We start from the raw sequence: 23,611 nt of genomic DNA on the forward strand, positions 1-23,611 counted from the left end.
CCAGCTGCTTGCTCACAGTTGCATTCAGGCTTTTGGTGAGCGTCCTGCGCAGGTGACCGCATGTCCTCCCCATGACCTTCCATCGGGCAGGTGGAGGGCGCAGGTGTTACAGTGGCTGCCAGGCTGCGCTAGACGGTACCCTTTCCCCGAGACACTTAACGCCTGAGAATGTCTGCTCTCTACTGCCTCTCGCCTCCATGGAGACTTTTCCTAAGTCGGTCTCCCATCTGCCCTAGTGGCTTCTCAAGAGCCAGCTCCAGGGCACTGGGGAGGCCCAGGGTCAGCCTTAGGCCAGTGGTGGGGTTCTCGGAGCGGCCCACCCAGCTGAGACCTGGGCAGTGACTGGTGTTTATTTAGGAGCCGAAAGGGAGGGTTCTTTTGGTTCCAAGGTTATCCCACAGAGGAATTGGGGGCTGGGGGCTGGGAGACGCGTCTTCCCACCAGGCAGCACCGCCGCCCCAAACACTGGGGGCTAAGCTGAGTGACGTGTGTCTGGCAGACGTAAGAAAGAGCTCACTGTGCGCATGGGGTCTGCTTGCCCCACTGGGGAGGACATGGGTTTGGACCTCACTGAGAACTGAGGCACAGAGCAGGCCTAGACAGCCTGCTGGTTAGAAATTATTAATCGATGGTGTTGCAACATTCCCGCTGCCACCTTAGATCTTTCGGCTGTCACTTGGCAGTGGGACCAGGAGGGTTCCTCGGTGACTGAGCACCACCAGGGAGGGGAGGTGCCCATGGCGTCCTGCTGCATGGACACCTACTCATCACAGCAACCCCGAGGCTCAGTGGCTGCTGGGAGGGGAGGCGGGGGAGGTGCCTGGCTGTGCAGTGACCGTCCAGAGGCTGCTGAGAGCTCACCCAGCAGCCCCCTGCGCCCCCAGCCACAGCACCTCCATGGGGCATCTCAGGAGCTGGGTCCTTTGTCACTGTGGCTCGAAAAAGTCACCACATAATGGAGTTCAGGCAGAGCGTTTGGACACTTAAGATGATTGTAAGCTAACTGCACCTCAGAAAGATGAGGTCATGTTTGCATTTCGGAAGAGCTGGATATGTGCACACAGTGTACAGACCTTCATGGGACGTGTCGCCACCCAGGCGAGTGTCCCCAGGCAGTGGGTGCTGGGAGCATGGTTACTGGGGCTGCTCCAGGGAGGCTCACGGACACCTGCCAGGCCAGCGCTGGTCATCAGGCAGGGGACAGGGACCTGTGCCAGGGCTGACCAGCTCCTCTCAGGCCCACATGTCTTGGACAATCTCTGGTCTCCGAGTGAGGAAAAAGAGAGAGGACCCAGGGCACTAAAGAGGGGACTCTGGAGGAAACTCCTGGCTCAGGGAGTGTCCACGGGCAGGGGACAATGTAAAGGGGTAGGTCGGGGCAACATCTGAGCTCACAACACAGGGGTCTCTGAGAGCTGAGCAAACTGAACGCCGGTCTCTGAGGTCCTGAGGCAGGCTTGCTTCCAGGTGCTCAGAGCTGATTTTCTCTGTCAGTGCCCCTACCCCGGGGCCCCTTCTGGGATGCAGAAGGACGGTGTTCCTGTGCCCGGGGTTGTGTACAGGCCCCAGGCAGGCGTGTGGAAGAGCTCGCCAGGGGGTGTCCAGGAGGCCACCAGGGGGTGGCAAGAGGGCTTAGGAGCACTTAGAACCTGGGGGGTCATTCAGAATGACAGCCACGCAGATGGGTGTGTGCTCAGTGCCTTCCACGTGCTTATCTGATCACACCTCCTCAGGGCTCCTGCTGTGCAGACCCCAGGGATGCCCGTCCAGCCGGCCCGGCAGGACTTCCCATTTCGGCCCGAGAGCCTACCATGCATTCCAGGACTCTGTCTGCATGCGAGTGAGTGGAGGCATGGAGACACAGACAGCACATGCGTGTGCACGCACAGGCATGCACACACACACACACACCTCATGTGCATGTACACAGACACGTGCACATGCGTGCACACAGACACAGGTGCATGACAGATACAGGCACCGACACACGTGCGTGCACACGTGCTCACAGACACAAACACATCCACACCTAGACACTCACACGCACGTACACATGGAAAGCCCTGGGGGTGGATTAACAGGAAACGGGTGGGGAGACCATCTGACTCGGGCCGTGCTCTGTGTGTGTCATGGATGGAGATGAGCAGAGGGCGTTTCAGGAGGGAGGGAGGGATGGTCCCTGCGTGCGGGGAGACGAAAGCAGAGGAAGGCGCTCTGCTGGGGCTCAGCGGCTCTCATAGACACAGCGAGTGATTTTTGGTTCGTTCCAAGGATGCTCTCAGAATCCTGTGAAAGAGGCAGCCATCCCTTGTGACTCACGGTGCCATTTACCTGTCTCCACTCAGGTCCTGGACTCTCTTCCATAATTTAAAATTCCCTCGCTGTCTGATAACATCCCGGAGGCGGAGGTCCGGTGTGTCCCTCCAGCTGAATTTGATGGCCGTCAGAGACAGCTCTGCCGACTCGGGGCAGGGCAGGCCGTTGGATGTGGGACGTGCAGAAGCGCTCAGAGGTGGCAGTGGCTTGCGGGGGTGGCAGCAAGGGCACGCTCTGGAGTGTGGGGCGCGGTGTGGACAGCCTCCCCCTCTCCGCAGGGCAGTGGCGGAGGTGCCTCCTGAGCCTCGCGCCTCGCTCCTGGCTCTATGCCCAGGGCCATCGGGACAGCCAGTGGGGAATTGGGCGCGGCCACAAAGAGCCCAGCCCCCTCTCCGTCCAGACCTTTGGAATTTCTCTCCTGATTTTCCAGACACATTAGGCATAAAATCACATTAGTGGCGGGAATTTCTAAGAATTCTCAGCATTGTGGGGATGAATGTTGGGAACCAGGCCTGGCTGAGACAGGCGTTTGCATGTGGGGTGCCCCCACCTTTCAAGAGGGGACGTGTCTCAGCTGTCCTAAAACTGTGAGTTCTCATCCCACACAGCTAAGCCCTGCCCTTTGGATGGAATGCAATTGATCTAATACTCTGTTCTGAGTTGGGGACACGTCTTCAGGGCTGTGTCACCAGAGCTGCTATCACTGCTGAACCCTGCTTTGGGAGGGTGGACCAAGACCCCAGTACAGCCTGGAGAGGGGCCCTGGGCAGAAGGGATGGATAGCTGGCGTGCAGAGCACATGTGGGGCCCCGTGTGCAATGTGCTGCTAAAAGCAGTGTGTGTGTGTGTGTGAATGTGAGGGTGAGAGTGCGTGCTAATCCCATCCTGGCTTGGGTTCTCCTGGGCTCTACCCTCTGGAGCCAGGCATCTGGCCTGGTGCCTCAGTTTTCTCATTTGTACGTCCGTACAATGGCTGATGACCGTGCCGGGCTCAGGCTCCCAGAATGGAGGAGGCACTGGGCACTGAGCCTGGGGCTGTGCCCACCCTGCCTTACAGCCTTGTAACAGCTGCAGCATGTCAGGGAGCTTGGGGCAGTGTCTGTCTACTAGGAGCACTCCTCCAGCCACTGCCCAGAGCTGGGGACCCCACTCGGGCTGGGAATTCATAGGACAGCATAGAGAGTGGGTGCTGCGTGGGCACTGGGGCCTGCCTGGCACTGTGGGGTGGGTGACAGCCATCATCAAAGTCAGACACCAGTGCACGTAGTAGGTCCCAAGCAACCCCAGTGCGGGCACTGGCAGGACTTACACGTGGCAGCGTCCTTCCAGTGTCTTGCACAGAAGGAAGTGCTTGCTATCTGAGGTTTTACAAAGGGAGGGAGTTGGGGCACAGTGGGAACTGTCCAGCTGCAGGCTGACCTGGCTAACACCCTCTGGAGCAGGGGCAATGACCAGGTCCCCTCCCTTCCTGGGACACTGCCCGGAAGAGGTGCCTGGTAAAGACACAGCCGAGAGGAGGTAGCTCCACGGCCCCACCCGGGGCTGGCACCAGGGCTGTGGGCAGGGCTCGTGCAGCTGGGGTGCTCTACACACTGTGGCTGAGCTCTGGGGGCGAGGGTGGCCATGGTGGTGGTGGTGGTGGTGGTGGTGGCGGCAGGGGAAGATGTCTGTCCATGTGGAACCTGCTATCAATGGTGACATGAGTCAATACATCCCATAATCTCCTTTCCCCTTGTGCCCAACTGCTGCTGTGTTCTGTCCCTTTCAAGCAGTCAGTCCCCAGGGGTTAACTGAGACACCCCCCACCCCCCTACCCCCACCCCCCGCCGCATGACTTCGAGGAGGAGTGGAAAAAGGGGGCCAGGGGGCCAGGGTGTCACAAAAGGTGGTGTGTCCCCAGTGCTGGGCCCTAGCGCATGGTCTCTGGTCAGATGGAGTGAGGGCAGGCTGGCGTCTGTGATGGGGTGGGGTGATGGACGCCCGAGGAGGGGGGTCTCTAAGCAGGTGGGGACCTTGTCCCTCATGGCCCCTCCCTTGTCGGATGTCTCAAGCAACAATTGCAGTAGAATTGGGCTTGGAACAAGTTGAACATTTTTAGGTTGTGGTTTTTGCCCCAGGCCAGGCTTCCCAGGCTGTTCTCAGTTGGAGCGGCTCCAGTCACAGAGGGTGGTGGGCGAGTGTGGCCGGGGGCTACTGCCTCCTTATCCTGGGGTGCCCAGAGCAGACGCCCCCTAGGGGACGAGGGGACGTTCTAGGCGCCTTCTCCTGGGGCGGGGCTCTGCGGAGGGCGCCCAAGCTGCAGGGCCAGGAGGGGCTGCCCCGGGATGGGGTGCTGGCCCGGAGCCCTCACACCCCACGCAGGGATCCGCGGCAGTGTGCTGAGGCCTCCTCTAGCTCACAGCCCAAGGAGTTGGGAATTCCATTGAATGTGCTTAAATGTCCTCTTGGCCCCTTGGAATCTGGCTGCTTTAAAGAGGTGTGATAACTCCCGAGGGTGACTGTCGCCTTGATATGGAGACTTGCGTCCTTTTCCTGCTGTGAGAGTGAGGAGGTGGAAGACGGCTGCTTGGAAACCTGCATGGGGGAGCCGGTCCTGCCGTGGGCGGGGAGGGCGGAGCCGGGCTGGCCCCACCCCCGACTGCATGCGCCTGCCCGCTGTCCCACTGGCCCGCGCTCGGGCGCAGCGCACAACCCTGATGGCTCCGGACCTCAGCGGCCGCTGCCGCCTGCTGCTGCTGCTGCTGCTCGCCTGCTGCCTGGGTGCCGCCCGCTCCGATGGGCTGTGGTCCTTCACCGGGGACGCTGAGCCCACGGCCGCGCCGGTCTCCGGACCCCCGAGCAGCTCACCCGCGCAGCCCACGGAGGTTAGCACCACGCACGTGGCCCCTCAGGATGGCCCCACTGAGCAGGGGACAGCCCCTGCCAGCCCTGAGCTGCCCCTGGAGAGGCTGGAGGCTGGCCAGGGCGAGGCCTCCGCTGCCCCCAACGCCTCTACCTCGAGCCCGGACACGAAGGAGGAAAACATTGCTGGCGTCGGAGTCAAGATCCTGAATGTAGCTATGGGCATCCGGAGCTTCCTCCAGCTGTGGGGTGACATCACCCCCACCGAGAGCACGAACCTCACGGTGACCCCCACGCTGCCCCTCACTCTTCCTGGGCCCTCTAGCGCATCCCAGGAGAACGGCACCACTCTCTGGCTGAGCAGCGGGACCCCAAGCTCTCCGGACACCCCGAGGACGGAGGCTGGCACGCTGCCAGTGCCCACCCAGCCACCTCCCTCCCCAGGCAGACCCCGGGCACTGCTCAGGGAGCCCTTGGTGCCACCAACACCCCCAGGTAGAGCGCTCTCCACCGTGCGGGGCGGGCCCCCTCCTTGGGGAAGCCGGCAGTCTCCGGGGTGGCCCCAGGATCTGGATCGCAAAGGCGCCTGGCCTGTGGCAGCCCGTCCGCACCAGCAGCACCGACGCCCTGACACTCGAAGGCGCTCGCTACTTCTGCTTCCCCTGGTGACGGGCTCCCCGGGTGTGCACACTGCCCCTGCGGCTCTCTCCTCTGACTCCCCGGCCCAGCTGTCTCAAATCTCACTCTCAGCTTTAACTGGGGACAGTGGTGCTTGGGTTCCCCGCGTGGCTAATTCTGTGGGGCCTGGTCTTGCTAATAACTCTGCACTGCTTGGGGCCAGGCCGCTGACCCCCACCGGGCATCCTCTCCGCCCCACCGTGGGCCGCTGCCTGCCCCTGCCACCCTCACTGCCGGTCTGCAGCCACCTGGGCATCGGGCACTCCTGGCTGCCCAACCACCTCCACCACGCGAGCAGAGAGGAGGTGCTGGTGGCCTGGAGGGCCTGGGGGGGCCTCCTCCGGACGCACTGCCACCGCTTCCTCTCCTGGTTCTTCTGCCTGCTGTTGGCCCCCCCTTGCGGTGCTGGCCCCCCACCCGCCCCGCCTCCCTGCCGCCAGTTCTGTGAGGCCCTGGAGGATGCATGCTGGAGCCACCTGGATGGGGGCAGGCTGCCGGTTACCTGTGCCTCGCTCCCGGCCCAGGAGGATGGGTACTGTGTGTTCATTGGGCCGGCTGCAGATAATGGCCAGCCCGCCTGCCCGCCCACCCCTTCCTTTTTGCCCTGCCAGGCAAGCTCGGCCAAGGCTGGTGTGAACCTGGCACAGAGCCCTCCACCCCCAATGCTGGGTCTTTCTGGTCTGTCACACATCTAAGTGCCTGTTACACCCTTGGGCAGGAGGCGTGCAATGCCTCCTCTGCAGGGGGGAGGCTGAGGTCTGGAGAGGCCTACACCGGCCCCTAACAGAGCAACCCCTGCCCAAGCATTTTAATTCATTTCGTCCTCCCCACGCTCTGAGACAGCCCGTTACACACCCAGTCATGGAGGGGAAACTGAGGCACAGTGGCACCAGCCAGGATTCCGACATAATTCTGGCCACTACCACCATAGTGTCTGATGTCCTTCCTGTGGCCCCAGCCTGTGGGCAGAGGGGGCTGCAGGGTGGGGGCATTTGCTGCTCTGAAGGGCGCGAGGTCACCACCATGCCAATAGTCTGTGAGTGCAGAGCTCACATGGGGCCTCCCCAGCCCAGGTCCGTGAGCCCGAAAGCGCAGCCTCTCTGCCCCTCCAATTGGGGGGGAGAGGAGGGCAGCTGCAGCCTCTGCGCTCAGGTGGGGGCCCTGAGCTGCGCCTGCTCCCTGATTGCCCTTCAAGGACTCGGCCCCATCCACACTGGGCTGTGCGCGTCCCCTCCCTTCCCCCCGTAGGAAGCAGCCTTGACCGCTCGTCTGACCCTGCGGTCACTGGGCTTTGGACTGGGCTGTGGGGGTGGGGTGGCAGCATTGGCCCCCGAGAGGGAGTGTCCTCATGCTGGGCCCCTGAGGGATGAGTGTGGGTGACTCCCTGGCACACTGTGCCAGGCCCGGAGTGAAGGGAGGGGGCTGCCAGTGCCCAGGCTCTGGCCAGGGCTGGAAAAAGTGCCAATAATGGGTGTGGCTGGGGCCACGGCAGGGGCTGAGCTGGAGCGGGGCTGGGCTGGAGGGACGCCGAGCCCTGTTCACGAGCAGGAGTGGACAGGAGGGTGTCAGGCAGGGCTGCCCTGGGAGGCCTGGGATGTGCACAGGGGCCCTGTGGCTGCCCCTGTGAGCTGGGCAGGGGGGCAGGGGTGGCATCCAGAGCCGTTGGCACTGTGGGCTCTGCTTTGGGGCCACTGGGAGCTGCGTATTCCCACATCCCACACACACTGGTGCCTAAAACACCCAAACATTGGGCTAGCAGAGAACCCCGTCCTTGCCCTGTCCCCCCCACCCCCGGTCACCAGCTCCCCACAGCCCACCTGTTGCTCGTCCTCCAGGGGCCACTGGTGGACACAGCAGACCTGCTGCTGGGCCTCACCCAAGGCCCCAAGTCTCCTTCAGAGGGGGAATGTCAGCCACACGGGGGCGTGGGATGTGGAATCTCTAAGCGCCGCTGGCCTGGTCAGCTGAGTGCCCTGCACGGGCCCTCCCACTGGACATGCGCATCACTGGCCTGTCAGGGAGGCTTTGTTCTGAGCCGGGCCCTGGGACTCGTCCGCCAGTGCTCACTGAAGGTGGGCTTCAGACATCCACCTCACCAGGGGCGCTGCTGGGTGTGGCCTGGCTGGAGAGGTCCCACAGGGAGCCGGGGCTGGCGGCTGGGAGTGATGCCCCTTCTCTGGCCTCAGCCACCGCCTGGCCCTCCCACCCCTGCATGCAGTGGGCAGGCTGAGGTGGAAGAAAGCCTGCTGGGGAGGGAAGAGACTGAGGAAGGCACCAGCTCGTCTCCCACTGATGGGCTAGGGGACCTGGAGCTCATGCTGGGCCGGTGAGCTGTGGATGGGCCACCGGGTCCCCGCACTCCAGCCTGAGGCCACAGCTCTGCCCAGACACCTGAAGGGCCTCCCCTGGATCTGCTTCTTCCCTTTCCCCTCAAGGAGAGTGGAGTGGGGGAGGGGTCCAGCAGGGGGTCAGGAGGGGAGGGCGACATGGGAGCTCCATGCTGTGACTGGAGCTGGCTGTCGCTCAGCACATGTTGGGGACCCCCACAGGCCTTGGTGGCCTGTGGGGTGTCCCTCAGGGCCCAGAGAAAAGGGAGTGAGGGCCCACTCTGGGGAGGGCCAGAGCTGCTCCCAGGTCACCACTGTGTCCCTGAGTGGGCCAGCAGGGGGACTGTCTGCCTTGAGGGAGCTCAGATCAGGTGGAGGGAGTGAGGCTGGGGGGCTGGGGGCCAGGCGGCTGTGGGCGGCCCTCCTGGAGGGGGCAGGTTCCGCCCACGTGTGGCCCAGTCCTGAGTGGGGGGAAGTGTACCGAGCGGTAAATGCTGGCTCTGGGGGGACCACTTTTGTCTGCCGCTGTCACCCTCAGGACCACCCGCCCCTATCTTGTCCTCAGCTGCTTCTGTCCTGTGTGAGGCTTTTATCTGAGAACTAGTTCACAGACACACTGTCATCAAGAGGGCTGATGGCAGCTCCCAAGCCCCTGAGCTGGGACGGGGCATCCTTCCATAGATGCGTGTGGAGGAATGACCTGGGGCTGCTGTGACGTTGACCGCACTTAGTGGCTGACTACCATGCAGGTGTGCTCCTGTGACTCCTGGAGGTCAGAAGTCCAACACCACATCGCTGAAGGGGCCCCAGGGGGTTCCTCCCAGGGGCTCCTGAGAACACTCTGTCCCTGCCCTTTCCAGCTCCTGGAGGCTACAGCCTCCTGGCGCCACATCCATCTTCAAAGCCAGCAAAGTCGGCCAGGACCTCATGCTGCCATCTTGGCGGTTCTCTTCCTTTGTCAAAACTCTCTGTGGCCCCGCTGGAGAGCTTCCCTGCTGGAAAGGATGTGTGTGCTTAGGTTTGGAGAATGTCCAAGGGCCATAGCCAGTCACATCTGCCAAGTCCTGTTGGCTGTGTAAAGTGACAGCCACAGGTTCAGATATCTGTGGGGCCGTCCTGCTAGTGCAGCACATGTGTGTACTCACGACTCTTGTTTTGCACCAATGGGGTCACTTCTGTGTCTGACACATCTCCCTGTGTCACTACAGGCAGACGCCCTCATTCTGCACGGCTCTGGTATTTCTTTCAGTCCTCTCCTCAGTGACAGACCTGTCAGGGTTTCCAGCTCCTCTGGTAACACAGGCTGCCAGAAGGGCCCTTCATGTCCCCTCTTTCACGTCTGTTGCCCACACCCTGGCCGAGCGCTGCTCTGGCCCTGCCGCGGGCACTGGGTGGCAGCCTGCTCAACGCGGCTCACGCTCAGTGAATCACAGCTTCTTCAGAGACCCATAGCCTGTCCTTGGGCGTTTTCTGGACTGTCAGAAATACCCCACTGAGTCCTTTGTGGTGGTGTCAGGTTGGGTATTCTAAACGTGTCACCCTGCGTGGTATCTACCCAGGGACGCGGGACACCTCCATTGGCTCAGTGTGCTTCTTGGTCCTTCAGCCAGTGTGACCATCGTCGCTGCTCCTTGAGGTGTGTGCTGTCTGTTTCTCTGCCATCGAGGTCAGGTTCTGCGCCCAGCATTGCCGCCACTTGGAGTTGGCAGTTGCTGCCGACAGTGCCCTTCACTCTGTCTGCTCAGAAGCTCTTACCAGGTGGTCTGCTCTCTGCTCACAGGAGAGGGGGTGGGCGGGTGTCTCAGGCTCAGACCTGAACGAGGTCCCTCCCACTCACCGTGTGTATTGGGGACATCAGGGTAGTACGGGACCCATCCTGTGGCGGGAGTGTGAACAGTATCACTCCCTCGTCCCATTCAAAGGCTTTCAACTTGAATTCTGTTTTATCTGATGTTAGTGTTGCAATATTTGCTTACTTTTCATCATTTGCCTGATTTTTTTTAAAGACTTTATTTTTTTAGAACAGTTTTAGGTTCATAACAAAATTGAGGGAAGTACAGGGATTTCCCGTTTACCCCCTGCCCCCCCCCACAGGCACAGCCTCCCCCACCGTCAGCGTCCCCACCGGGTGGGGCCTCTGTTACAACTGATGGACCTACAGTGACACACACGTCGTCATCACCCAGGGCCCACACTTTACACCAGGGGCCCCTCTTGGTGCTGTGCCTTCCGTGGGTTTGGACAGATGGACAGTGACGTGTGTCCACTGTCACAGTGTCATACACAGCGTGTCACTGCCCTGAGCACCCTCTGTGCTCCTCCTGCTCACCCCTCCCTCTGTCCCCTGGCGACCCCTGACCTCTCACTGTCTCCGCAGTCCTGCCTTTTCCAGAATGTCACAGAACTGGACGCCTGCTCAGACGGGCTTCTTTCACGCAGTCATATGCACTTACGGTGCCCCCGTGTCTGTCCAGGGCTTCGTGGCTCATTTCTCTTTCTCACTGAACAACAGCCGGTCGCCTGGATGGACCACAGTTTGTCCATCACCCACGGACGGGCGTCTGGGTGGGTCCAGGTTTGGCCGTCATGAATAAAGCTGCTGTAAACGTCCGTGGGCAGGTTTTGTGTGGACGTAAGTTTGCAGCTCCTTTGGGTCAATACCAAGTAGTGTGATCGCTGGATCCTGTGGTGAGAGGACGTCCACTTTGGGAAGAAACCACCCACTGTCCTCCTGTGGCTGCACCACCTGCCGTCCCGCCCGCAGTGAGTGAGACTTCCTGTGGGTCCACGTCCTCGCCGCGCCTGGTGCTGTCAGTGTCCCGGGTGGGGGCCATTCTGGTGGGTGTGTGCTGCTGTCCCGTCGTTTGTACTTGCGTTTTCCTGGTGACGTGATGGGAGCATCTCCATGTGCTTGTTTGTCATCTGCGTGCCTTCTTCGGTGAGGTGTCTGTTAAGGTCTTCGGCTCGGTTTTTAATCGGGTCGTCTGTCTTCTTATTGTGTTGTTTTTTTGTATATTTTGGTAACGGTCCTTTACCAGACGCATCTTTTGCAGATACTTTCTCTGTCAGTAGTTTGTCTTCTCATTCCCTTGACGCTGTCTTTCACAGAGCAGAAGTTTTCCATTGTGATGAAGCCCACCTCATCAGTTCTTTCTTTCATGGATCCTGCCTTTGGTGTTGTACCTAAAAAGTCATCATTACCAAACCCAAGGTCATCTAGGTTTTCTCCTGTGTTTTCTTCTATGAGTTTTCGAGTTTCGCATTTTACATTTAGGCCCGTGATCCACTTTGAGTTAGTTTCTGTGACGGGTGTAGGGTCTGTGTCTGGGTCCGTGTTTTGCATGTGGGTGCCAGTGGTTCCAGCACCCTTTGTTGGAGAGACCTTCTGGCTCCATTGTGTTGCCGCTGCTCCTTTGTCAAGGTCAGTTACTGTGTTCAAGTCGGTCTATTCCTGGGCTCTCTCCTTTGCTCCATGGACCTGTTGTCTGTTTCTTTCAACAGACTACACTGTCCAGATTGCTACAGCAGTAGAGTAAGTCTGGAAGTCGGGTGTTGTCAGTCCCCCAGCTTTGTTCTTCTCCTTCAGTCCTGAGTTGGCTATTCTGGTGTTCTGTTTCTCCCCGTAAATTTTAGAATCAGTTTGTCAATAGCCACAAAACACCTTGCTGGAGTTTTGGTTGGGATTGCATTGAATCTATAGATTGAGTTGGGAAGAACTGACGTCTTGACAATATTGAGTTTCCCATCCACAAACAGAATATTTCTGCATTTACTTAGTTCTTGATTTCTTTCATCTGTGTTTTATAGTTTTTCTCATATGGATCTTGTACATGTTTTCTTTGATTTATACCTAAGTATTTAATTTTGAGGGGTGGTAATGTAAACAGTGTTGTGTTTTTTATTTCAAATTCCACTTGTTAATTGCTGGTACACAGGAAAGTGATTGACTTTTGTATATTAACCTTGTATCCTGCAACCTTGCTGTAATCACTTATTAGCTCCAGGAGGGAGGGGTGTGTGTGTGTGTGTGTGTGTGTGTGTGTGTGAATTCTTTTGGATTTTCTACATAGGTTACATCTGCTAACAGACAGTTTTATTTCTTCCCAGTCCGTGTACTTTTATTTCCTTTTCTTGCTTTATTGCATTAGCAAGCACTTCCAGTACGGTGTGACGAGGAGGAGTGGTAACAGGGGCATCCTTGCCCTGTACCTGATCTTAGTGGCAAACCTAGTTTCTCACCATGAAGTGTGATGTCAGCTGTAGGGTTTTTGTAGATGTTCTTTATCAGGGGAGGAAATTCTGCTCTATTCCTAGTTTTCTGAGGTTTTTAATCATGAATGCGTGCTGGACTTATCAGATGCTTTCTGCATCTATTGACAAAATCGTGGTTTTCTTTTTTAGCCTGTTGATGTGATGAATTCCATTAACTGACTTTTGAATGTTGAACCAGCCTTGCAGGCCTGGGATAAATCCCACGTGGTCATGGCTGGCCTGTTTGCTGAAAGGGAAACAGTCTTCAACTAGGCAAGTCCAGCCTGAGGGGGATGTGGGCCGATGAGAGGGGCTGCCGCTCGCCAGAGGTGCTGCCCGCCGTGTTCTGGGAAGGTGTTCCTCTGAGCTCTGAGGGCATGGCATTTGCTTTTTGGAGAGATGTTGGTTTCCTGCCCAGGACAGCAGGCCGGCACCTCAGGCCACGCCTCCAGCGCAGCAGCTGCCGAAAGGTCTGCAGGGACGTGGCCATAGCCTCTGCTCATGGTGCCTGATTGCAGCATTGGGAGGCTTGCTCCCAACGGGAACCTGAGGAATTTTGTGCAGAGGAAATGGGAGAACTCTGGGAAGGAACCGCTCATGCATTTTGGGGCCCCGGGACTGCCTGTCTAGCACGCTGCTGTCTTCCAACCCAGGAAGTCGACAACTGCTGCATCTTGTATTCTTTTTTTTTTTTTTTTTTAATTTATTGGGGTGACAATTGTTAGTAAAATTACATAGATTTCAGGTGTGCAATTCTGTATCACATCATCCATAAATCACACTGTGTGTTCACCACCCAGAGTCAGCTCCCCTTCCATCACCATACATTTGATCCCCCTCACCCTCATCCCCCACCCCCCAACCCCTTTACCTTCTGGTAACCACCAAATTACGTTCCCCAGATTAATTTTCAAACCCGTGGCCATCCTGTGGTCACCGACTGCCCTCCAATCCCCTCACCCTCCCTGCATCTTGTATTCTTAATTTGGAAAAGTTCTAGCTGCCCAGAAGACAGGGTGGTGGTGGAGCATATCCATATTTAACTTTGGGGACAGCTGAGTCAGGGCACCAGTGCTTCTGGCACCCAAGCTGGTGAGAGTCCTCTTTCCCAGTCTTCAAACATTTCCCTGAGTGGACACTTGGGCCCTGGTACTTCTGATACAAAGGGACCATCATAGCAATCGCCACCTTGGTAGACAGCAGTGTCTGTCTTTGAGTGGGAAGTGACCATTGGCCTCCCAGAGCCCAGGGTCTTCCTGTAAGGTCCCCCTGCTCCCGTGAGGGGCCTTCTGCCCTCAGCAGGCGCAGAGGCCAGTCCATTGTTCCACCAAGGCTGCTGTCTGTGCTGTGCTTATGTTCCCCACTTCCCATCTGCATGAGGGACTTACCTACAAGGGACGGGGAGGCCAAGGGGATCCCCCATGGCATGTGGTGTGCCCACATAATGGGAAGTTGGGGTGGCCTGACCCCACACCCTGGGGACCAGTGGTGATGAGCACTGGGGCTGAGGGCAGGGCTTACCTCCCTGTCCAGAGACTGTGGTCACTGCCGGACACAGGAGAGGGACAGACACCAACTCAAGGAGAGACCCGTTCATCAGTGACTTTCCCACATGCGCCCTTTGCCAGGCGGATTCTGGACTTTGGGGCCATGCTCTGGCCAAGAGCCCTGACCTAAGGCCTTTCCTCTCAAGACCCCCCAACTGCAGTCTGGTGGGGCCTACCTCCAAAGTGTGAGTCACACCGCAAGCTGCTCCTCTGGGAGAGGGCTGTGACATGTGCGTGTCCTGAGGAGAGCTGCGGTGATCGAGCGTGTGTGTGACAGTGAGTGTGAATGTGTGTGAGTGTGTGAACATGACAGCATGAATGTGAGCGTGACTATGACAGTGTGTGTGAATGTGTGCGTGTGTGACAGTGAGTGTGAGCATGACAGTGAGTGTGAATGTGTGTGCTGCACCTCTGTGCTGCACCCCAGGACTCAGGCGGGTCCAGGTGCCGGGGAGGCATGGACGGCAGAGCCTCTGGTCCCTCCCGGAAGGAGAAGCAGTGAGGGGAGAGAACCGGGCACTGCAGCTGCCGTCCCCAGTCTGGGCTCACACTGCCGAGGGGTCTCCAAACGGTGGCTTGTGGGTAAGAACTCGTGCTCCGGGAGGATGCACGGGCTGGTCTGACTGTGGGCTCCTGAGGAGAGTGAGCGAAAGGGCCGGGAGAGCTGCCCGTCGTTCAGGAGGCAGGATGGCGCTGCGTGTGGCCACGCTGGTGTGAGTGTCAGTGGGTTAGGGAGAGAGCAGACCTCCCGCTGGTGGTTTCCCCAGGACACAGTTGCTCTCAGGTCACCCCAGTGTGGACGTGGCAGGAGGGGAGGAAAGCCCCCACCTCCCAGGAGTCCCACTAGCAGTTGTGGCCCGGCTGTCACACACTGTAGCCCCCCACACACATACACACACACATACACCCCACCACCACCAACTGGGGGCCTGGGAGCAACTGGCTGTACTGAGTGTCAGGCTTAGCTGGGGGCGTCCTTGAGGACGTATAACCTCTGGTTTTCCACCTTCCCAGGAGTTAAATTCATTTTCAGGCTGGTTCCTGACGTCAATGAAGCTGCAGGGAACTCTCCACTGGGCAGTTTTATTTTCCTTTTTTGTAAGGGAGTAACGTCATTAAGGTGTAACTGCCTGTGATGGGGGGGGCCCAGCCTTGCCCTGCATTGCTCCTGCTGGATCTCAGCGTGGGGTAGGAGTGGGGGCGGTCTCAGTGTGGGGGTAGGAGTGGGTGCGGGTCCCAGCGTGGGGTAGGAGTGGGGGCGGTCCCAGCGTGGGGGTAGGAGTGGGGGCGGGTCCCTCACCCCAGCGTGGGGTGAGGACAGGTGCAGGGCAGGGTGCGGCGGGTTGTCCTTGCCCCTGAAAGGAGCCTCCGTGCTCTGATGGAACACCCTGCCCCCCTTCTGCCAGGCTGGTTTGGGGTGGTCCCTGCTGTGTACACCTTGGACTTGTAAGCAGGTTCATGGGAGTGTGCCGTGGCTGTGGCCACTGTGTCCTGGCCCAGCGAGGCGCCTGGATGACACGCGGTGGCGGTCCACATCCAGGCCAGCAGAACCCAGAAGAGCTGGGCGCATGCCAGGCATGAGACTCGGGATCCTTGCGCGCAGCCTCATGCGGTGTCTTTCTTCTCTTTACAGAGAGTGTGCGCATAGAAGTGGGGCTCCTGCAGCTGCTCGGGGATCCCCTACCCCAGCAGGTCACGCAGATCGACGACCCCGACGTGGGGCCAGCCTACATCTTCGGCCCAGATGCCAACAGCGGCCTGGTGGCCCAGTACCACTTCCCCAGCCCGTTCTTCCGCGACTTCTCCCTGTTCTTCCACGTGCGGCCGGCCACCGCGGGCGCGGGCGTGCTGTTCGCCATCACGGATGCGGCGCAGGCGGTGGTCTCCGTGGGCGTGAAGCTGTCGGCTGTGAGTGACAGCCACCAGCACGTGCAGCTGCTGTACACTGAGCCTGGCACGACTGAGACGCACACGGCCGCCAGCTTCCGCCTGCCTGCCTTCGTCGGCCAGTGGACGCGCTTTGCGCTCAGCGTGGACGGCAACAGCGCCGCACTCTTCGTGGACTGCAAGGAGTTCCAGACAGTACCGTTGGCGCGGTCCCCACAGGCCTTGGTGCTGGAGCCCGGCTCTGGCCTCTTTGTGGCTCAGGCCGGAGGAGCGGACCCCGACAAGTTTCAGGTAACGCAGGGGCTGCTTGGGGAGGGCTGGGTCGGCCCTGGAGGTGGGGCCCGGCCACCCGGACAACAGACAGTGGCGCTCAGTGTCCACTTGATTGTAGTCCCCAGGGGGCCTTGCTCCTTGGTCCTCCTGGCTCTAGCGTGCCTTTTATTCCCTGGTGTCCTGGCCCCTTGGCCACCCCCAGTAAATGTCTCCCCGGGCTGCACTGGCCCCTGAGGCCCCTTCCGGACCATCTTCCTAACTGGATGCGGCCCTGCCACCGTCTGTGCACAAGTGAGGGAACCTCATTCCAAATGAAGAATTTCAAGATGGCAACATGGGAGGGTAGAAGTGGGGCGGGGCCAGGACTTCATGCCCAGGGCCAACATCAGTTGTCCTGATTATTATTATTTTTACCAAGCTGCTGAGTGGCCTGGCCTGCAGCTCTGAGTAGGTCTTCCCCGGTGGTGCTGGGCACATGGCTGTCTCCACTGTGTCCCCAAGAAAGCCCCTTCTCCCCGGGCTTGGCCCATGTGGGGGGAAGCAGATCCCAGAGCCCGAGTGGGGTCTTTCTCCTGGGCTCTCAGTCCCTACACTTCTTAGAATCTCTAGCTGGAGCCATGGCCTCCTAGATGCACCACGTGGACACCCTCCAGGGGTGCTGATGCAGTCTGCAGCTGGCACGCCCCTACCCAGTGGTCCAGACAGGGGTCCCTGTGTCTGCTAACGGGGGATGTGTCCCCAGAGGACAGAAAGTTAATTATTGCCCAGACAAAAGCTACTTGATGAGAGTTGTTCTAAGGCCTGGTGACTCAGGTTCTGAAAGCTGGCCTTTCACCTTTGGCAGAAACTTGCACCAGTGGGGTCTGGGAGCTAGCAGGACCTTGCTACCAAACTGGGCCTCTTTGTGTTTTCCTTTTGATCCTCAAACATGATTAACTGGAAGAAGTCAGAGAAAGTCGTCCCATCCAGGGAGGGGCTGTGTTTACTGGCAATTTGCTGTGTGATCTCCCAGGCATTTCTAGATGGAAAAGTATGCCATAGTTCCCTCTGCCTTTGACACGTCAACAAAAAGCTGCCCGTGTGCCAATGGGGACAGGGGCTGCCAAGAGCTCAGGGTGCTAACGTGCAGCGTGCCCCCCCCATGCCTCGTCAGACCTGCATGTCATCAACGCTTGTCAGTTGAACACATAGGCGACCAATGGTGTTTTCATTGGCATTTCTTGGTTGTGATTGAAGACAGACTAATTTTTTCACATGTTTGCTGCTGCTGTCTTTCTTCTCTGTGATCGGCTTGTTTATGTTCTTATGATCGGTTTTGATGGCTTCTACCATCTCTTATTGGTTCATACAAGCTTTTTACACATGAAAGAAACCAATCCTTTGTTCTGTATGCTGCAAATTTTATTTCCCAGTTTGTCATTTGCCTATTTATCTTGTCTTTTTTTTTAAACCATTGGGATACTTTTAAACCATTGGTTAAATCTGGCCTGGAGAAGCCCCCCATGGCACTGTCTGTCCCATCAGCGTGTCTGAAGGGTAGAAAGATGCAGACGTGTTCGTGGACGGCCCTGTGTTTGGCTCTGGGCTGTGGCCCTGCCCCCCGGGGGTCCTGTGGCCTCTTCCCATTGAGTTCACTGTCACATCCAGCTGAGTCGAGTGTGGTCTGGCTCCTGTGTCCCCACAGACTGGAAGCTTCAGGAATTTTCCATGTAGGTGTCTGGTCAGATTCCAGCTAGGTGGGAAGAGAAACACATTGTCTGGTGGAACTGAAGACCAAATCAACTTAGTACAGGGTTTCCGAATTGAGATTCTTGGGAAACAATCACTCAGGTCCTGTGATTTATAAGATGTGGCAGAAACAGAAGCTCAGAGTGCTGGGAGGGAAGCGGGTGCCCCCTTGCTGGTGTCCGCACGCCCTGCCCGGTGCTGACCCCACGGGTCCCTGCAGGACTCTTAACTATGTCTTGTTGGGAAGGTCCTGGCACCTCACTGGGTTCTTCCGGCTTATCCTGGAGGCAGCTTTGGTAACTAGTGTTCCGGGGACATGTCCGGCCCACCCGCGGCTGCAGTGTTTTGCCTATTGGTGCGTCATTTGCAGCTCCCTGGCAGTGTTTCGGTGCCTTTCCTTTTTGTGCCATGGCAAAGGTTCTGCAGTCACTCTTCCCTCGACTTGGCTTCCCTGTGGACAGTGCCCCGTTTCCCCGCTGGCTGTTTGCCTCTGTCTGGGGAGCCACCTCCTCTCCGCCTGGGGTTTCTTTGTGCTTCTCTTGGCCTTAGTCATCTGTTAGCAGACGAACCGCCCACGAATTGCCTTGGACCCCCGTCTGTAGCCTCCAGGCGGGCAGGGCTGGGCCTGCCCCATTTCTAGCACTTTCCACGTTCACTTCTGTGTTCAATGAGGCGCGTGGATTGTCACTGCTTCACACGGGGCTCTGTTGGCCTTGTTACATAAAAATGAGTGCCTGGCCACTGAAGACAAGAGCTTGCCCACCGGCCACCTAGGCTTGGGCAATCAGGACAGGCTTGACGCTGACGGTGGCGGGGAGCAGGAGGGAAAGCATGGCCCCCAAGCCCAGCCGCACCAGACCCGCCACTCTTGTCAGACCCCTCTTACAACAAACACTTGGAACCCTGTCGTTCATCAGAAGTGACATTTGCTGGCATAACCGAGACACAGTGCCAGCAGTCACACGGTGACCTGACTCCACGGAATGGAGAAGTAGAGGAAAGTGTGTTTGTAATGGAGAGACGTGCCTGGGCGTGACCCCACGGGAGGAAACCGCAAGGCGGCCAGATGCTTCTGTGCAGACAGTCAAGGAGGAATCTGGGCAGGACGCCGGCCAGGTGGTCCCAAGTTCAGGAAATGGGACAGTGGGGGCATGGCCCGTTCACAGCTATAGCTGCGATGGGTGACAAGGGATCAGGCCCATTTAAGGGGTCAGCCAGCAGAGAAGGAGGGGCCAGGAGGTGGAGGGGAGGCAGGCCTAGGAGTGCTGTGTTCCCCCTTACAGGCTCCCCAGTGCCCCTGCCCCAACCAGGACATGGCTTTCCAGGTCAGAGGTCACCCCCAGCGGATACTGGGGCACCCTGGGGTCGGGGTCCCAGGGAGGCAGCCCCCACATCCTCCAATGACATGCTTGCACCGTGTGTGGTTCTGATCGTCTACACACAACTTTAAGACGTGTGGTGTGACAGTGACAAGCTTTTTAAATGGTCTTTATTAACAAAACCTCTGGATTTCCTAACGTTAGGTTCTAAGTCCATTCAATATTTGCAGTGGGCCTTGTGACTTTTGCACTCGTGACGTCTTCCCCAACTAACCGTGTCCTTGGGAAAGCACCTACCCCCAGACAGTTAGCTGGGACCCACGCTCTTCTGCCCTCTTCACTCAGGCTGCGGTGAGCCTGGTCTGTCAGAGGTTCAGAGCCTCACAAACGGTGTCAGGGTGGGGAATGCCATAGCGGGACATCCAGCACCCTGAACCCCCACCTGCCAGAGTGCCCCTGCCCTCTCCCCACATACAGAGTGCCCCCAAGGAATGTTCAGAAGTGTGTTTTTCTAGAATTTTAGCATCTGGCCCCTCCTGCCGTCCCACAGGCCTCAGCGTGAGCAGTGGGGGTGGAGCGGGCACTGTGGAATCAGGGAGAACTGGCCCCCAGAGGGCCTAACCCTCCCCGGGAGGGAGTCCAGGAGTGCTTCCTGGAGGAGGCAGCCTGAGCCAAGCCAAGAGACCAGAGACAGTGGAGCTTTCAAGCGAGGGCTTAGCTGGGGACACTCGGGGGTGTTTGTTTGGTTTGTTGTCACATGTTCCTTGTTGGTGAAGAGCAGGAAGGTTGTGAGGTTGAAGGTCAGCTGATAAAGGGTGTTTGGAGGAATAAACAGAATGACCTAGGTGGGTATCAGCACAGGGCCCGAGGACATGTCCAGCCTCCTGTCTGTTTCCACACAGCCTGCGCGATGGAAAGCCTTCACATGTTTAAGTGGTTGAGAAAAAAGAATGTTTTGTGACAGGTGAAAATTGTATGAAATAAGAATTTCAGTGTCCCTACAGTTTGACTGACAGCCACTCCCGTCTTTTACTTATTGTTCCCGATTTCTGGGTACGACACAGTCCTTGTGACAGAGGCCTGGACGTGCTGACCATCTGCTCTTCACAGACAGCGTTTGCTGCCCTCTGACCCAGGCCTTTCTGCTGTAAGAGTGGTTAAAATGTGCACCTTATAGTTGGCGAAACATGCTCGCTGCTGGGAAAAAATGCACTGAAGTCAGTCCCAGTGGATGAAAAAGTTAAGTGAAAAACAGAAAATGCAGAAAAAGCATGTGAACACATTCATAATTTCCAGTGGGGAGAACCTTTCAGCAAGTGGCGTCCAAGACAAAATCATGAGCAGCTTGGCCTGCTTTCTGTGTCCTGGGGACGTCACCTGCCAAAGGCCCCGGGTCCACCACGCTTTGTGGGAGCCCTGAGGGTGCTGGGAGGCCACAGGGTCCACAGCCTCACCTGCAGGCCCGTCACCCCTGCCCTTTAGGGACCACGGAGTCTCGCAGAGAAGGCCCTGGTACAGTGGTTCAGATTCCCGTCACCCACGCTGCCCCTGCTGGTGGCTGTCCCCTGCTCCCTGCCTGAGGCTTGGGGCCTCCTGCTGAGGCGGGCGTCCTGTGTCCTCTCTGTACGCGGGACCCTCTGCACTCACACTTGAGGACATGGTCTGGCTGCGCCTGCCTCCTGGCTGTCCTCCCTGCACAGCTCCTCACGCCCCTCAGGGCACCACAGCCACTGACATGCCTCATCCTGTTCTGACCCCTGCCTGGGCTCGCTCCCCTCTTCTCCTCACCCAGGGCCTTGTCCCTGCCGTGGCCCAGTGCCTCATGTGAAGGAGTGTGGGGACAGAGCCCCAAAAAGCAGTTTCCAGGCTCTCGCCCTCACGTGGAAAGGTGCTGGCTCAGGTAGTAAATGGCCATCGACTGCGATCAAATGGCCATCACCTGTGGCTAGTTGGCCGTCAGCTGTAACCAGTGAGACATTGGCCACTAATATAACTGCCGTGGCTAGGCTAGCAGAAAATGGGGGCTAACAAGGAGATGGTGGCTGAGTCTGCAAGCGGCACAATAAGGGTTGAGAATTGTGTTGCTCCTGCTTCCTGTGTCTCCAACCCAGCCGCCAGTGACAGTATAGTGGTGTGACTCCCCTATCTATGGCTCCGTGGGTGTTCCTTTTTGGCCTCACCATGTCCTGCGTTCTTATGTGGGGAGCTGAGACCCTGCAGGCCACCCCGCATGACACATGGCGAAGTCGGCAGGATCCCCTGCACTACACATGGTGCAACGAGCAGGGTACGGTGTCGGCCAAGGCTCTCCGAAGGGCGGTGGAGCAGTTTGTGCCTATGAACACTCAGTTGCAGGAAGACCAGGAGGAGCAGCTGCCGGAGAGCTGGACCCCGTGGAAGGGTGGGAAGACGTGGACTGTTCCCCAACCAGCAGAGGCCGGAGAAAGCGAAGGTCCTTGCGGCCCTGTGGGCTGGGAAGTGCTTGCTGAGGCAGCCCGGATGCAGGACTTGTAGTCCCAGGAGGAAGCGCTTGCTGAGTCCTCCGTGGGAGCTGAGGGTGAGGTCAAGGTCATCCCTCACCCCCAGGACAGCCCTGGCGAATGACTATGGACTATGGAGAATTGCCTTCCATCCCTAATTTAATGGACCACTTGACTGTTTGGGAACATACCACCATGTAATGGAACTGGCGGATGTTTGCTTTTGTGTCTTGACCGGTCACCATTGAGAATATGTAAGCACCTTGACTGTGAGCCGCTGTTGTTCCAGCACGGTACCCTGAGAGGCCCAGAGAGAGGGGCAGCGCCCTGAGAGGCCCTCGTGTGTCCGGGGAGACTGGTGGTACCCTAAGAAGTCCAGGAAGTCTGGCTGTGCCCAGAAGTACTGGTGGTGCCCTGAGAAACCCTGGCTGTGACCAGAGATCTTGGCTGTGTCATTCACCTCCAGGCTCCTCGCACAGGGCCCCTCGCGGAAGACGCTTGTCGCGTAGATTGTAAGGCGAGACCCTGTAGGGGTGGAGTGTGGGGACAGAGCCCCAAAAAGCAGTTTCCAGGCTCGGCCTCACATAGAAAGGTGCTGGCTCAGGTAGTAAATGGCCATCGACTGTGATCAAATGGCCATCAGCTGTGGCTGGTTGGCCGTCAGCTGTAACCAGTGAGCCATTGGCCACTAACATAACTGCCGTGCCTAGGCTAGCAGAAAATGGGGGCTAACAAGGAGATGGTGGCTGAGTCTGCAAGCGGCACAGTGAGGGTTGAGAATTGTGTTGCTCCTGGTCCCTGTGTCTCCAACCCAGCCGCCAGCGAGACTATAGTGGTATGACTCCCCTACCTATGGCTCCGTGGGTGTTCCTTTTTGGCCTCACCATGTCCTGCGTTCTTGTGTGGGGAGCGGGAGCAGACCCCGCAGGCCGCCCCGCATGACAAGGAGCATGTGCGGAGGGGTAGAGAGGGCGAGCGAGCGAGCGAGTGAGTGAGTGACACTGACGCGTGTGCTCGGAGACCCCAGAGCTGTTCCCAGTGCCGTGGGCTGTTTTCTCCTCCGTATCTGACTTTCGTTTTACAAGAAGGTGACGTCAGGATTCCACCCAGTTAATCTGACGCTGTTTCCTGGTGCATCTGAAGTCGGACCCATGCAGGGGCCCCTCTCGTTCGGTTTATATCACCTGCTGAAATCTTGACCTCGAACAGTGCCAGGCTCCAAGCTGGCTGCCAGAGTAAGGCAGAGCCGCCAGTGACCTCTCTGTCCCTCTGTGTCCAGGGCATGATCGCAGAGCTGAGGGTGCGTGGGGACCCCCACGTGGGCCCCCAGCACTGCCTGGACGATGACGACGATGACGATGACGGGGTGAGTCTGTCTTCCCCTCCCTCAACCCCGTGGAAGGTGCCCAAGGCAGAGGGGCTGGCCTTTCCCCAGGAACCCCAAAGTGATGGGGCCAGAATGGTCTCTTTGAAAGATGCCATTTCGGGTACAGGAACATGGTGACAATTTTAATTACCTGTAGCGTCAGAAAGAGCCTCCCCTTCCCTGCAGAACACAGGGAATGTAAAGCAAATGTGGGAGGCTGCCCCAGCATGTCAGTGGGTGGCACAGGCGACAGCAGTCACCGTAGCAAAGGTGTGAGTGTGTGTATTGGAGACTGTGCGTGTGAGGACGTTTGTCACAGACTGAGTATGCATGAGCGAGTGTTCATCACCGATTGTGACTGTGAGTGAATGGTTTTTCTCAGACTGAGTGTGAGTGTGTCACAGACTGTGGATGTGTGTGTGAGTATGTGTGAGTGTGCATGCGCACAGTCTCATGGGACCTGAGGAAAAGCAAGTCCACCTGTTCCCGGGTGTGCAGGTCAGGACCGGAGGACAGATGTGTCCCCAGGGAGGCTTCAGATCACAAAACGTATCACCGGGGGACTACAGTGAGGTCATCCAGTCACAGCCCCAGGGCT

At 58.2% G+C, this 23,611-nt stretch overlaps 1 protein-coding gene across 1 annotated transcript in view; it reads left to right on the forward strand.

Moving 5' to 3' along the window:
* The first annotated feature begins 4,943 nt into the window (after positions 1 to 4,943).
* COL18A1 (collagen type XVIII alpha 1 chain) overlaps positions 4,944 to 23,611 on the forward strand; it is a 47,434-nt gene continuing 28,766 nt past the window's right edge. The window contains exons 1-3 of the mRNA XM_033126451.1: positions 4,944 to 5,652; positions 15,594 to 16,138; positions 22,927 to 23,013. Of these exons, the coding sequence (XP_032982342.1) occupies positions 4,959 to 5,652; positions 15,594 to 16,138; positions 22,927 to 23,013 (1,326 nt within the window). The 5' untranslated portion in view covers positions 4,944 to 4,958. The remainder of the gene's footprint in view (positions 5,653 to 15,593; positions 16,139 to 22,926; positions 23,014 to 23,611) is intronic.

The sequence above is a fragment of the Rhinolophus ferrumequinum genome, chromosome 2, assembly GCF_004115265.2.
Source record: "Rhinolophus ferrumequinum isolate MPI-CBG mRhiFer1 chromosome 2, mRhiFer1_v1.p, whole genome shotgun sequence".
NCBI classification, from domain to species: Eukaryota; Metazoa; Chordata; class Mammalia; order Chiroptera; family Rhinolophidae; genus Rhinolophus; species Rhinolophus ferrumequinum.